The sequence below is a fragment of the Styela clava genome, chromosome 2, assembly GCF_964204865.1.
Source record: "Styela clava chromosome 2, kaStyClav1.hap1.2, whole genome shotgun sequence".
In the NCBI taxonomy this organism is placed as follows: domain Eukaryota; kingdom Metazoa; phylum Chordata; class Ascidiacea; order Stolidobranchia; family Styelidae; genus Styela; species Styela clava.
In genome coordinates this window covers 30569054-30584338 of record NC_135251.1, presented here as the reverse complement: position 1 = coordinate 30584338, position 15285 = coordinate 30569054, and the positions used below count along the sequence as shown (strand labels likewise).

Sequence of the window (15285 nt, the reverse complement as noted above, 5' to 3'; positions counted from 1 at the left end):
AGATATTAGTGCATTTTAAATGTATCCAATAAGAACAAATATTGCAAAAAATAGCTTTCTGATTTGTTCGGACTGATTTGTGGCAATTTCTACATGGATATTTCATCATATGTTTTATGGTTGTGGCAAAAAATAAAGTAGATATAAAGAGAAAAAAGTATAAAAATGTAAAGAAGTAAAGTCTAGTGTTAAAATACTAAATTTCCAGACAAAGATGTAGAACTTATAGTTAGATAAGTACTGGCCTATTCGACAGAGAAAATTAAATTTGAAAATAAGTATTTATTCCCTTCACTCCTGTAGGCCACCACTCTGCCAAAAGGACCAGGGTGCATTCAGTGAGCCTGTTTGCTAAGCCCCATTGGACGAGCAGCAGCCCTGGAGTACACGGGACGAGATAGAGTAGTGATATCATTTAAACAAGATATAACTCGCCTTCTGTCCAAGTACGCGTAGATAGTCCCATTCATTGTTGACACTTTGTGCTTCCCGAAGGCTTCTTTGGCAGCGGTGAGCAGCTTGAGCCTACTACGGGTCAAAGACTCCGTGATGGACAAACCGCTACCTTTCAGGTCTTTCTTCCTACCATATATTAAATTTTTTGTCGATCTTCTGACAAATTTAATAATGATAGGGTTCTTCGGGGATTTTGATCTCAACTTATGGGTAATGTCAATATCGAATTTGACAATAGGACTGTCAAGCTTCAAGTTGCTGTTAAGAGATTTTATAACGAAGTCCTCAAACTGATCGTATTTCGTTTCTGGCACAGATTTGCAGCCATGAAGAATTATACAGTTTCTTCGGCCGTACTGTTCTAAGTCATCGTGCTGTTTTTCCAAAATCTCCAGTCTCTTCAAAATCTCCTTGATCTTAGGGGAGATCTGGGCTACATCCTGCTGGAACTTTTTGATATCTTCAGATCTGTTGCCATGATCTTCTGTGGCTGACAGTTCCTCCGATCGTTCCAACAGCTTTTTTTGAGCGTCCTGGACTGATGCGACAGCGGCCAGAAGCTGGTTTTGGGCTTCGTTATTCATCCTGCTGTCTTGATAGTGGTTGAAACGGTACCGTGTAAAAGATTGATTGAAAGGTGGTAGTAATTCAGACAAAATTCAAGTCAGTATAATATTGAGGTTATAATCCGTTGGATGATAGTACAGTAGTATCGAAGGTATTAGGCTATAGTACTTTAATTCTAACCAAAGGTTACACTAACATCTGCAAACTTAATTATACAGCGAATAATGGAATATTTGGTCCGTTATTCGTTTTCGTGAACATGGACTTGATGGTGGAGGAAGCCGTAACCGACCAGTGATTACGTGAATCACCCTAGGCCGCAATCGTTTCGCACTTATTTAACTTATAGCCCCATGGGATTCAAACCCACGCAGGGTGATCAGATGTGGAAGGGCGCTTGTGGCGAGTCTATAATCAATTACAGAATTACGGTACCATGCCAACATGCTGCTTTAATTGCCCCTTGATTAGCTTCTATGTGCTCAACTATGATGTGGTATTATTTTGTGCACTAGTTATTATGTATAAATCGGGATATACAAAGTTAATTAATTTTTATTTCAATTTGAATTCTGATGTTTTGAATTCTGATTTTTGAATTCTGATGTTGATAACTGTTTCAGTAATTACTTGCTCACTGTCGATGCGCTTGCAAATATTGTTTCTTCTCTTAAATCTGGTTGTTCACCTGGTCCTGATGGGATAACCAAGGAACATTTGGCATATTCTCATCCATGGCGCGGCGGTGTGGCTCAACGGGCTAAGCGTTAGAAATACGCTCGCCACCGCACCTCTAATTACTCTGCGTGGGTTCGCAGGTTCGAATCCCATGCAGGGATGGTTATGTGCGAGAGGATTGCTGGACTCCTCGCCGTCGTTGGGTGGTTCACGTAACCGCTGGTCGGTTACGGCTTCCTCCACCACCAAGTCCATGCTTCCGAAAACAAACAATACAGTAAAACTAATCCCATACCCGACTTGGAATGGTAACCGGATGAGAGGCCGTGGTTCGCCATATGGATAAGCCGTCTTATCGGCTTTCCTCTCCCCCGGGATAAATATGTAAATCCTATCCTATCCAATTCTATCAGTGCTTTTATGTTTGTATATTAACACATGTATGAACCATAGTTATATTCCTGCATCCTCCCTTTCAAGTTCTATTCAGCCTATAATTAAGAACAAAAATGGTGACATTTGTAGTGCAAGTAACTACAGGCCTATTGCAGTGGCCTCTGTCTTATCTAAGATTTTTGAAAAACACATTTTAAATAACATTGGGTCTTACTTAACTACATCTCACAACCAGTTTGGTTTCAAGCCTGGTCACGGGACTGACATGTGCATTTTTACAATAAAGCAGCTAGCTACTTATTATTCCCAAAAATCATCACCAGTTTACTTAGCTTTTTTGGATGCCACTAAAGCTTTTGATAAAGTTAATCACTGGACTCTATTTCGTAAATTAATTAACAGAAGAATCCCCAAAATTTTTTTGTCGCTGATTGTACACATGTATCGTAATCAATCCATGTTTGTTAGATGGGGTAGCAGTGTGTCAGATCCTTTCTCTGTCCATAATGGTACCAAGCAAGGTAGTATATTAAGTCCATATTTATATGCTGTTTTCATGGATGACCTTTCTGTTAAGTTGAATCGAGAGACCATTGGATGTGTAGCAAATAACAATATTATCAATCATATTTTTTATGCTGATGACATGTGTTGCATTTCACCTTCAGCCAAAGGTCTTCAACGTTTACTTAACATATGCGATAAATACTCTATTGAACATGACATCTTGTACAACTCGAAAAAATCTGTTTGTATGTGTATCCAGAATAAAAAGTTTAGGCTGAATATTTTGCCTGATATCAAACTTTGTAATTCTGTATTGACTTATGTTTCGTCCACTAAATATCTTGGTTTTTCCTATCCAGTGATCTTAGAGATGACCTTGACTTGAAACGTCAGTATAAATCAATTTATTTTATAGCCCATACGATTTTGAAAAAATTTGTCAATTGTTCCACTACTGTGAAAAATCTTTTATTTAGGACGTATTGTTGTAGCATTTATAACTGCCAGCTCTGGTTGTTTTTCAATAATTATAATTATAAAAAAGTTAAAATTTCATATAATAATGCTTATCGCGTAATTCACTGTGTCTCTAGATCTGAGAGTGTCCGTCACAAAGTGGTATCTGGGAACATTCCCTCTTTCGAAGCACTCCATAGAAAAAATCTGTGGTTGTTCATGACGAGATGCAGGAACTCCAATAACATTCTATTACAATCAATATTTGATTCCCAGATACTGTTTGTTACGGGCTACCTTAGATTCTATACCTCACTTTTGGTCTCTTAAATTGCTATATTATAACTCTTTTTTGAGACTTACTACTGTGAATCTGATTGTCATATCAGTTATTTTATGTATTTATTGCCTTATTTTTGTTTGCTTATGTTTATTTGTTGTGTTGTTTTTATATGGACCACAGCGGTCTGGAGTAATAAACGAATTGAATTGAATTCGTAGTACTAGGCCCATACTATGTTGCCTCCTTAGTCCTTGCAATCGAGTAAAGTAATATTTTCGATCAAGCTTTTTGCATCACATTTTGACTAAGTTATTTTATTCGATTCCTACTTCATTACGGAAACATCTTTTATTTTTGACTTAAATACAGTAAATAGTTGTTATTAAATAATGGATATTACAAGAGGAGAATTCAATGATTTTTTACCAATTTCATCAAGATCAGACACCAGGTCATCTATTAGATCAGAAATGGCTAGTTCTATGGAAATACTACCTCCAGAAGAAGTAAGTTGAGAAGGTATCTTTGTGTTTTATAAGGTTTAGGGGTTATATAAAAAATGCAAATCTTGTGTGGATTGACCTATCAGAGAATAACTTTGGCCCTTTTTCTGGATGTAATATGTCAGAATGAATGTTATATGTTACATCTAACCAAAACGATTTCAACCTCAAATATTTCAGTATTTTTGAACTTTTTATATTATATATCAATGTTGCATTATTTTAAGGAAATCATAACACAGTAATAATTTACAACAAGGTGATCAACTTTGTTAATATTTCTCCTGCATCAGATACTGGTACGGGGATTTCAGATTTTACCATTGCTACATTATTAAGCATTTTGAATCAACTTATTTTCTAGAATTTCAACAGTCTTTTTATGAGTGAAGAAGTTTCTGATGATGATAATGATTCTCGTGAGGAGAAGGATTTTCCCGTTGAACGTTCAAATTTTGTTCATGACCATTTACCAAACAGGATCTTATCACAAGAATATTCAAATGAGGAAGAAGAGATTCAAGATCTTGATAGTCGTCCAAAAACATCTTCAAGTTTTGCTGATAGTGTTCCTGATATCGAAGATGAAAAACTTAAAACTTTGATTAAAAAGATGAAAAAGTATGATAGGATACTTTTAAAGAAAACAAAGCGTGAGAAAGAGGTTAGTTTTGAGACTTTTACATTGAGATGTATCTCCGAAAACCAAACAGTGTTAGCATATCTAAATCAATATAGATGTTGAACAAAATTGTCCTAAGACTTGTAGGCTGTGGAGAGAGAGAGATATATTCATCATTTTGTCAACCAAAAAACAAACAGTCATCAATACGAAAAATATACGTAACACGAATAAAATTGCTTTGCATTCATTTCCATGCAAGATGCAACTGTGAACTGCCTTGTCCTGAATTAATACAATGCCTCCAGATGACTCCAGAGGTTGTGCCACTATATTTTGGAATACTGAACTGTCTTTACTATTCGGCATTACAGATCCTTATTATTGTCTGTAACTAAATTATATTTTTATCAAAACTTATGTATTTGATAAAAGCACTGGATTTAAATAATTTTTGAATAATTCAATAAGGTAAAAAGACAAACATTGATATTTCAAAAACAATTACTGGAAGAATTGGCATCAACAACAGAAAAAAATGAAACAACAGCTAACATTGGAAAATATCTTGCACTAATGCCTCCACCTGCTCAACTTCAAGGTATCTTATATTTGCTTGATCAAATCTGCATTGCTTCATCGGCTCAACTAGAAGTCTCGACGCTTCCAACAGAATGTGAAATACCGTATATTAAAATACGTGGCGCTCATCGTTTAACTCAGACATCTGTGAGATCGGCATGATAATTTTAGAGGATGTGCATTTCTGTTGGGGATTTAATAAAATATGCCTATCTAAACAGGTTCAATTTTAAAAGCAGGTAGTAGTAGTAGGCAAGTGAAAAAAGGTAAGCATTTAGATGAAACTGGATAATTTATTTATTCACCAGCTATGACTGCAAGAAACGACTTCTGTAAAGAAACTTGATGTTCTTAAATTACAACTTTTTCGACCTTTGTTAATATCTGTAAAGTTAGATTGTCAACAGTCTGAAATGCAAATCATTCTCCACAAATAGTCTCGTGCATATTCCATCATTTGAATATTTTCATTTTCCAGAAATGTTAGATCGACTTGATAAAGATGAATTTGTTCCCATATTTCCAACACAAATCAATTTTGAGGTGAGATGTTTGGAATAGGCTATGACTTTGATTGATATTTTTTAAATAAAATTTGGCAAGATTGGAAACACAGCATTTCATTACTAGCTTTAATTTTCAAGATTTAATGACAAATTTTAGTCTGTGCATGTTTACAAAAATAGAAATAGAAATGTTTCACATATTCATGAACTTGCAGTTGAACTTTTTTATTTTTTATTGACTTCAGTTATTTTATGTGTGTGTATTCTACCCAACCCACAATAGTACGATTGTATCAGGGATCGAGTCTACTAAACAATTTTCATCCATATTTTATTAATGAGACACTTCGATACCTTTTGAATGCAGACGGGAACCTCGTTTTCTGTTGATCATCTGTTTTATAGCATAGTAGTCATAGTCAATTTTATTTTTTCCAACCAGCAAAAAAATAACATACAAAATCAAAAGATAAACAAAATTTAACACACATTTTTACTGGGGAAGGGAAGCCGCGGGGAACCAAATTTGGTTATCGAGCAGCGACACCCAAGATTCGTCATCTAATTTAATTTGGAAACTCGGAAGTTATGTTTTAAGAATAAAATGTACCGGTACAGGTTTGAAAATCCCATCCCATCGGATAACTCGTAGGGTATTCCCTGATTAATCGGGTAAGTAAAGGTCTGAAATGCTGATACGTGTTGTATATATTGTCTAGAAATAGCCTGATTGCGAACACTATAAACACTAATAAATAGTTTATATATAACCATAGTTTAAATAGGCGCAAACATGCAAATGGCAATGAATTATAAATAGGCCATATTACAGGATGAAAAGGACGCGGGAAATCAGTGGTGGTTATCGAGCAGCGGCACCTATAAAATAACTCTGGACACTATATTATAAAGAAGAAAAAGTCAAATACAGTGTAAATAAATTGGAAAATAAAATGCATACAATATCTCGAGGCAATCTGCTATAATCAACAGTCGCTCACTTCAACAAAACACGATATAATATTGCATCTCATTAAAGGCTTAGTTACAATCTCTCTTTGAACATATTGATAATGTATAGTCAATTAACGTAATTTTCCATGATAGAAAAATGGAAATAGTCACATATTACCTGGGTCAGCTTCTCTTCCCCGGTTTGATAAATATGATGACATGGAAGAGACCAAATCTTCTGGGAGGTCGAATACTAATGCAGATACAAAACAACGGTCTAGTTCTGCAAAATCTGCGCAAAATGGGAAAATTGACTTTATAAAGAGAAATATAGAGGTTTGTGTACCATTTTGATGATATTTTTCATGGCAGTTCGATGTAAGCAGGTCAGGTACATGTTTTTTATACATAATTGAGAATGATGAATAATGAGTAAAAATTGGCTCTGCGGCTTTGTAACCGAAACGAGTTATGTGCGAGAGGATTGCTGGAATCCTCGCCGCCGTTGGGTGGTTCACGTAACCGCTGGTCGGTTACGGCTTCCTCCACCATCAAGTCCATGCTTCGGAAAAACAAATACCTAACTAATCCCATACCCGACATGGAATGGTAACCGGACGAGAGGCCGTGGTTCGCCATATGGTTAAGTCGTCAAATCGGCTTTCCTCTCCCTCGGGATAAATATGTAAATCTTATCCTTAACTGCAAAAAGGACTCATCATGAAAATCAAAATAATCGAATGAGTCTTGATAATATTTTATTCCAGCTTGCAAAAGATGCAGGTAATTATATATCAATGACTGAAGAAGAGAAGAAAAGACTGAACGAATTACTTTCTGATCTAGATCAATTTGAAAACAGCCTTCCAAGTTTGGTCAGTATTTTAACAATATAAAACTAAGTTTTAGGAAAATATAAATATTTTTTCCTATTCGACAATGTTGTATTTTTGTTTTAATACACATGTACCGGTAAGTTTGAAAGTGAATATAAAAAAGTTCGGCTTGTTTATTTTTTCTTTTAAAGAATCCACTCAGAATTTTATTTAATGGTAAAAAATTTTGAACTAACTGTAGTGACATGGTGTCACTGGTAAAACCCATCAATTCAAACACTATATATTGATCACCTCACCTGGGCTGTAATAATAAACTGGGTATCAATGATGGACCAGAAATTTACGGTACCGTTTTTTCTAAAGGTGTTATATCTTTATGAAACTGGGGTTGTACAGTCTTGTTCAGAATAAAGATTCAATAACTTGTAATAAACGAATTATAAGATATTGCAGCAAACCTTTGAATTAGTCATTGCAGCAAACTATTAATGGTAATTCGCCATGTTACTCAATTTTTTTATCTGTTGAGATCAGGTTTTCAGGAAAATTTTTTTTTTATCACAGTGGTGATGATATATCTTGACTAAATTCTAGTGTTTACAACATTTTATATCTCCTAACCTACCTGTAGGAAGGAAGCGATGCAATCACAAATCCTGGATTGTTTTTGGGAGATGGATACAAACCTGATGTTGACCAAATGAAAAGATTAGCAGAAATTGATGAGAAAATCCAAGCATTATTACCATCAGATGAATTTGAAATGATTTGTGGAACACCACATCTAACTGATATGAAATTCCAGAATCAGGTAAATACCGACTTGACTCATTGTTGCTTTGGTACCACAGCAGTGAACCTACTTTAGATATAGGATTTTAGCCTTTTTATATGAAGTAAAAGCTGGCTGTAATACTGAGATAAAGTTATCACCATATCATATTTTTTCATCCATATCTGTGTCACTCAATACACAGAATTAGAAACTAGTCCTTTCTTGCTGCGAGTTTCATTTTGACTCCAATAGAATTGAAATTTTAAGTTTGAATTACTATGTCTGATAGTAGGATAGGATTTACATAATTATTCCAGGGAAGAGGAAAGTCGATAACACGGTGTAATCATATGGCAAACCACAGCCTCTTGTCTGGTTATCATTCTTTATCCATTTTTTTGTTGATAGCAGAGGAAGCTCTACAGACCCCCGGTTACATGAATCACCCTGCAACTGCGAGGAATCCTCTTGCTCATAATTATTCTCCATAGGATTCGAGTCTATGAACCTGAGTAGAGTGATCAGCAGTGTAGTGGGAGTGGCAAGTTTACTGCTAATGCATAACATGATGCGCCACACTGTCAAGCAGCTTAGACTGCAAGATTTTTTTGGAGTTGTTTAGCTATTTAATTATTTCCTTGATTAATGTCTTTTCCATAAAATTGTTATCTAGTAGGTTATTGAGAATCAAGGCATTGTCGGTACGTAACTGCAATGAAAAATCAACTTGTCCATATTTCTTTTCAATAAAATATATATTGAGTATGAGGATTTTTGTTTCTGATTATATTTCCAATACTAAAAAATAGTTTTTTTTATTGTTATATGATTGTTGGAGCCCCAAATTGCAATTATAGTTATTTTTATTGGTATGTTGTGCCATGCTGTAGAATTTCATTTAAATAATTCATCATTTTTTCTAGGATATCGAACATCTAGGAGAAAAAATATATTTTAATGACAATCAAGATTCTTCAAGTAATCTAGAGGCAATTCAACAAAGATTAGAAAACATTGATCAAGAATGGAAAGAAATGGTAAGGAAATATTGCTTAGTGAGCATTAGCAAGCAAGCGAGCACAGCAGACTGGTTACGTTGTTGTTTGGCTTCCATGGAATTGGAATGTAAAGATGTACTGACTCCCGTTTAAATTTATATCATATAGGGGTGGCTCTAGTGCAGTGCTCTTCAACCGGGTATACGGTTTACCCAAGTGTATGCCGGGCCATAATTTGGGTATACAACTGATAAAGGGTATACGAAGGGTGTACAGCCTAAGTTGGGGATTCTGAATTATGATATAATAAATTATAAAATATTCAAGCGGAGACAACAATGCAAATGCGGCGCAAATGAAATATAAAAATGACATTACGCAAAGAACCAACATGAGTACATTGTTACATCACAAATTATATAGATAATGCGGTCACGTGACTGGGTTGGTGATTTCGGCTGCCGTGTACTTCGTTTGATTTACGTTGAACATTATTCCCGTTAACGATAAGGCCGTCAGTCAAATTTATAACTTGCGGACACTAGCCTATCAGATTGCATGATGATGTTGCAGTACAATATGTGCTTGAAATTCAATGTCTTTTTAAGCCTTAAATAAACATTGGTATTTGTGAGGTATACAAAGCCCTTGAAAAATTGTAAAAGGTATACCACGATAAAAAAGGTTGAAAAACACTGCTCTAGTGCTCAAGAAATTTCAATTTATGCGTGTTTCCTCCCGCCCTGAACTTACAGGTCAACTTGGATAAAAATGTAATTTTTTTGTGGTATTGGCAGACAGTATGAAAATAGTTGATTTTATAGCTTTACTTGCATCTTCCATTTGCAATAAAAATTGTTATACATTTAGTTGTATCATGATAAAAGGTGTTGCTATGTTTTAGTATGAAGGTACGACACCCAAACTCAGTAATGAACAATTACAAAAGTTGCTTGAAGAATGTTCTATTTCAAGTTCAGCGAGGTTTTCTTCGCGTTCAATTTTGAGCAGCTTTTCATCTCAGGTTCGTTTGATACTTATTTTTATATTGTTTGTTATGATGATTGTAGGCTTATCAGGCTAAGCTATTTTATCATCAATTGACTTACACTGGTATGCAATACAATGAAATCTATGGATGTTGTTCATATGGAAGACGTTTGTTGTAAACCTCGAAGTCGAGCGTGCCTGAGGTATCAGCTTGCTTTGTTAAAATTTCTTTGGTGTTTCATTTACTTTGGATGAATATAGAGTCTTAGCCTTAATATGCTTTTTCGTCAACAGTTAAGTATAATGAAGAGCAATTTTACATTTTCTATTCCAAACTGTTGCAAATTTTTGTTATTTGTAACAAAAGTAAAACAGAAAGAGATATACCAGTATGATAATATTGTGTTAAACAAGGACATGTTATTTGGCCACTATCTTATTTACTCTAGGTCAGTGGTTTTCAAACCTTTAAAGCCCTGTCCACTTTTTAGAATTTATTTCTCACCCCACCTCAAAAATAACTAAAGCAAATTGGCAGCCTCATCAAAACACCATTACATAGTTTAAGATGGAATTACCATTACCACATTCATTCAGAGACTAGAAGTTGCTACAAAGAATGAATTTTCTTGATCAACACATAATCAGATGTTTTATCCTCATACAATATGTTATGACTAGTTATTACCAAGAGGTATATAACAGTATTTTCAATAGTCTCATTCTTTCCAATCCCTAATGAATATTAGAAAATATATAAAATTCACTGAATATTGTTTCATTTTTTTAAAATATTTTCTGTTTTAGGATTGCTTTCGATCAGAATCACAGGCATCAGAATCTACAAATAAAATGGAAGAAGATATTGCATTTAGTGGCTTCATGAATTCTGTTGTTCCTGTATTATCCCGGGAAACCTTGGATAATTTGTTAGATGAGGTATTTAATTGGAAATGTCTAGATTGGAAACCCGGAATGTGTTTTTGTAACTATGATGTGTACTCATATGGTATTTGTGTTCATCTAGGCAAGGCAGTCTTTGGGTATTTCCGATGTTGGTTCTAACGAGAGTGTCACTAATATGGATGATGAAAATCGGGGAAATTCTCCTTTATTTCGAGCTGTTGCGAGGAGTCAAAAAAAAGGTCAGCTTTTTGTAATTGAGGTAACAGTTACAGACGATTGGAATTTTTTTTGGTCAGTTTTAAGTTAATACGAATTGGACTTGTAGGCACGTAATATTTTGAGAAATATTATTTTATAGCGGGGGTCATAGGCTAAATTTTCTTACTATGGTATGGTAATATTTCAAGCTCAACTGATTCGAAAAGTAACTTTGTGAGAAGTGTTCGAAAATTTTACATACATGTATTTAATTTAAAAATGAATATCTTCTTATTCAATGCTTCTCGAAGTCTTGTTCAACAGAATCATTCCTCTGTCAACTTGATATGTCTTGTTTATAGGTCACTGCAGTAAGCACTAAGGACTTGTTTATGTCCACATTCCATTGAGAAACAAATTCATGTTGGTTTTCTTATTTGTAGAAGTTATTTTTTTTTTAATTAGTCTTTTTGTTGATTCAACATTTGGTATATTCATTCATGCTGATGATTTATTCTTACAGAAAATTCTAACCTTCCTGCAATTGTCTTGGAGGAATTTCGTCCTACTTCAACTTCTCCTGTTCCGGTATAGTGTTACTGTCTATTGCATTTCATGAAAAAAAAAGTTGGTGACTACCGGTACCGCTGTGAACCTATTCCACTTTCCCTGTTTTGTGTATACATATTTTTCATATATTTTTATACTTGAATACGTTTAGAAATTATCTTTGCGTATGAATTTTGTGTTAGAAGAGTTTGTTTTTCATAGTAGTACAGATTAAGGTGTAAATTTAACACTACCTATATGACCCAATTGAGTGTATTATTTGGGAGGGTATTTCCTTTTTACTGATGTATCCAGCTTTAGTTTCAGCCCCAGATACAAGTCTGAAATTATCATTCGGGAGTATTCAAGATTTTTGAAAATACAATTTCAATAAAAACATGCTCTACTGTAAGTGTAGCTTACACACATTGATGGGTATTTTGTATCTCAATACTTTACCCCCTGACGCATTGTGGTATAAGTATGTGTAAGGTAATATCTTCCACTATGACTCCGAGTTACAGGGTAGGATAGGATTTACATATTTATCCCGGGGGAGAGGAAAGCCGGCTTATCCATATGGCGAACCACGGCCTCTCGTCCGGTTACCATTCCAAGTCGGGTATGGGATTAGTTATATTGTTTTCAGAAGCATGGACTTGATGGTGGAGGAAGCCGTAACCGACCAGCGGTTACGTGAACCACCCAACGACGGCGAGGAGTCCAGCAATCCTCTCGCACATAATCATCCCTGCATGAGATTCGAACCTGCGAACCCACGCAGAGTAATTAGAGGTACGGTGGCGAGCGTATTCCTAACGCTTAGCCCGTTGAGCCACACCGCCGCGTAGAGTGGTTTCCCGTCTCCTGGGTCGCTGAATATCTCCAATCTGTGCACCAACAACTGACATATGAACACTACAATCCCACTGATGCCTATGAGCGCATCTCGCTGCAATCTTGAAGACCATACACCTTGAACGCGGAACCACTAACACGCGCCATTCTAGGCAACAGGGTCATACCGGGAATCATTCGCGGAAAAAAAAAACACAACTGAAGGAATACGTCGATGACACTGGCTTTTTGATAAGATCAATCGACTCCCTCGACGATATTTTCAGCGAACTCACCAACTTCCTAAGTGCCTCAAAGTGCTTACTTGGAGTGTATACGGTTACGATTCGGATATAATATTTTTTTCATATGATGAATATTTTTTCGAAGCACGCCGTAATCTGATCTTTAAAGTATTTAAAAAAATCACCGCTCTCAATCATCTAACACGACGCCTTGTGGGAATTCCGCACGCAACTATTGAAACACCCCCATTATTTTTACTAATATATTTTAAGTATAAAAATTTTGAATGTCGCGATTTCGAGGAGAATCATAGCTGAACACGTTGATACTTGTCATGTTCAGTTGCATCCGAAGTAAGTTTAGCCATCCTGATCGTCATAATTGACCATTTGACAAAGGCGTTTCTTATGATGTCATAGGTGGAATGCGATCTCATCCAGACGAAAATACCGGCCGATTCAACTTCGCTTCAAGGTCCGTCCCCCCCCCCCCCCAATAATATACTGACGTATAGCGCCGTTTTATTGTCGCATCATCTCGTCAACAGAGTTGTATTCCTCGGCTGTAAGCATGCATCTCTGAACATTGTTAGCTATGGACGAATTTTCCATAGCTTGTCAGATTCAGATATATATTTCATTTCGTTATGCATGAAATTTTGTCAACAAATAGTTATAATAACAAATTAAATGTTCGCAATTGACGAGGAGTCGCGAAAGACTACCAAGTCATCGCGTCAGCAACACCTACAAGTATCAGAGTGTTTGTCGTTGTCTGGAACAGCCAAATTGTCTACAAAATGCAGAGTTCTCAGCAATGTTTGAAAACGGTTGCGAGACGTAACTCTACTCACAGGTTGAAGTTTCCAAAGACATACTTACACTAGGCACCTGCACTATACCCACGTTCAAGTACATTCCTAATATATGCTCAATTTCCGTTTGTATGTTTTTTCCAAATTTCCATTCAGAGCAAGGGTCGGCAACCTACGGCCCGCGGTGTAAAATAATCCGGCCCGCGACGCTTCACTGAATTATAGTAACAAAACGACTGTTTTGAAGATGATATTCTTTACATAGCAGAATTTATTCTGAGACACGTGTAGACTAAATTATATTATAACCTAACAAGCATATAATTCTCAATTACTCGTTCAATGGGCCTATAATTGAATTATAATTAGATAAATGCAACAAACCGTAAAAAAGTTGATGCTAAGTGCAAAGGGTTCAATGGCGCAGAAAATATTCAAATGGAATTTTTCGAGATGCAATGCAATGAGGAAATAAATCTATACTCGATTCCAGAGATGTATCACTATTTGAATTTTATCTCATTGAAGGAAAACCCTATCCAAATTTGACAAAACATGCACAAAAAAGTCACATCGACATTTAAAAGTACATATGCGTGCAAACAATTATTTTTTTTCGAAAATGAACATTACTAAGAACAAGTTGAGAACTCTAATTAGTGATTCCCATTTAAAAAATGTTTCAATCTTGGCTTCATCCAGTGTGCCGACGGATTTCAAAAACGTATCAAGCGTGATACAACAAAAAGTGTCACATTAAATGTCATTTAATTTTTTTTTAAAGTAAGACGACTAAGTTGAGTTCACGAGTTGTCGCAGTCTTCGCGCGCTGCTTAAAAATTTCAACTACCGATCTGAGTGAAAAATTGTGATTCATCGGCCATCCGTTCGTTTTTTAACTTCTTAAAAATATGTGCGGCCCGCCAGGGCTTGCAAACCCTTAATTTTGACCCGCGAGCGACGAATTTTGTCGACGCCGCTGTAGAGGTTTGTTTGTTCTGTCGGAAGTTGCAGCATTTCCTCTGTCACAAAACGCCGGAAATAACGCAATGGCTTATCCACAATTACATCAACTAGAGCAGGGGTGTCAAACTCGTGGGTTTTTGAGGGTCGTCATGCATTTGGGGAATTGTGCAAAGTGCCGCAAACAGTTTTTGATATATATATTTTGATAATGCATACTTGAAGCATATTTTTAGATAGGTGTAGTTTGTGACATATATTGTGATGCAATTAAACATCCGAATGAAGTTTTGGTATTTTCTTAAATTTCAAATTCCATTTACATATTCATTTTTGCATTCCACTATTATTGCAATCTAATGTATTTATTACGAAAAATCATAAATTTTTATGTACAACTATCCTAAACATTTTTGAACAAAGTTTTGACAAGGAAAGAATAATTAATACACTAAAAATGACTCAAAATATACAGACCTAAAATACTACAGAATAAAATCAATGTTTTTTTTTATTACATATGTCCTGACGTTTGGCATTTCTTTTGTGCCACCAGCTTATCAGGCTGAGATGATTTTACAGTACCTACTCTAATTAACGAGGTCACATGATCATCGGTTGATCTGGATCGTTGGGAATGTTTAATTGATTTTAGTAATG

The 15285-nt window shown here is 35.5% G+C and overlaps 2 protein-coding genes across 3 annotated transcripts; one reads left to right on the top strand and one right to left on the bottom strand.

Annotated features, from left to right (window-relative positions):
- LOC144419915 (uncharacterized) lies at nucleotides 1–1223 on the bottom strand. The gene has a single exon (XM_078110140.1). The coding sequence runs from the start codon at nucleotides 1038–1040 to the stop codon at nucleotides 336–338; it is 705 nt and encodes a 234-aa protein (XP_077966266.1). The 5' UTR covers nucleotides 1041–1223; the 3' UTR covers nucleotides 1–335.
- Nucleotides 1224–3691: 2468 nt separating this feature from the next.
- LOC120336869 (fibrous sheath-interacting protein 1-like) lies at nucleotides 3692–13309 on the top strand. 2 transcript variants are annotated; one of them, XM_039404635.2, is made up of 12 exons: nucleotides 3692–3849; nucleotides 4211–4510; nucleotides 4940–5069; nucleotides 5529–5593; nucleotides 6664–6846; nucleotides 7278–7385; nucleotides 7981–8160; nucleotides 9048–9161; nucleotides 10027–10146; nucleotides 10920–11051; nucleotides 11140–11277; nucleotides 11740–13309. In XM_039404635.2, the coding sequence occupies exons 1-12, from the start codon at nucleotides 3733–3735 to the stop codon at nucleotides 11833–11835; spliced, it is 1683 nt and encodes a 560-aa protein (XP_039260569.2). In that variant the 5' UTR covers nucleotides 3692–3732; the 3' UTR covers nucleotides 11836–13309. The 2 variants fall into 2 exon arrangements, with proteins under 2 accessions (XP_039260569.2, XP_039260570.2); XM_039404636.2 differs by having other exon boundaries at nucleotides 11140–11257; nucleotides 11740–13306.
- The last annotated feature ends 1976 nt before the right edge of the window (nucleotides 13310–15285 follow it).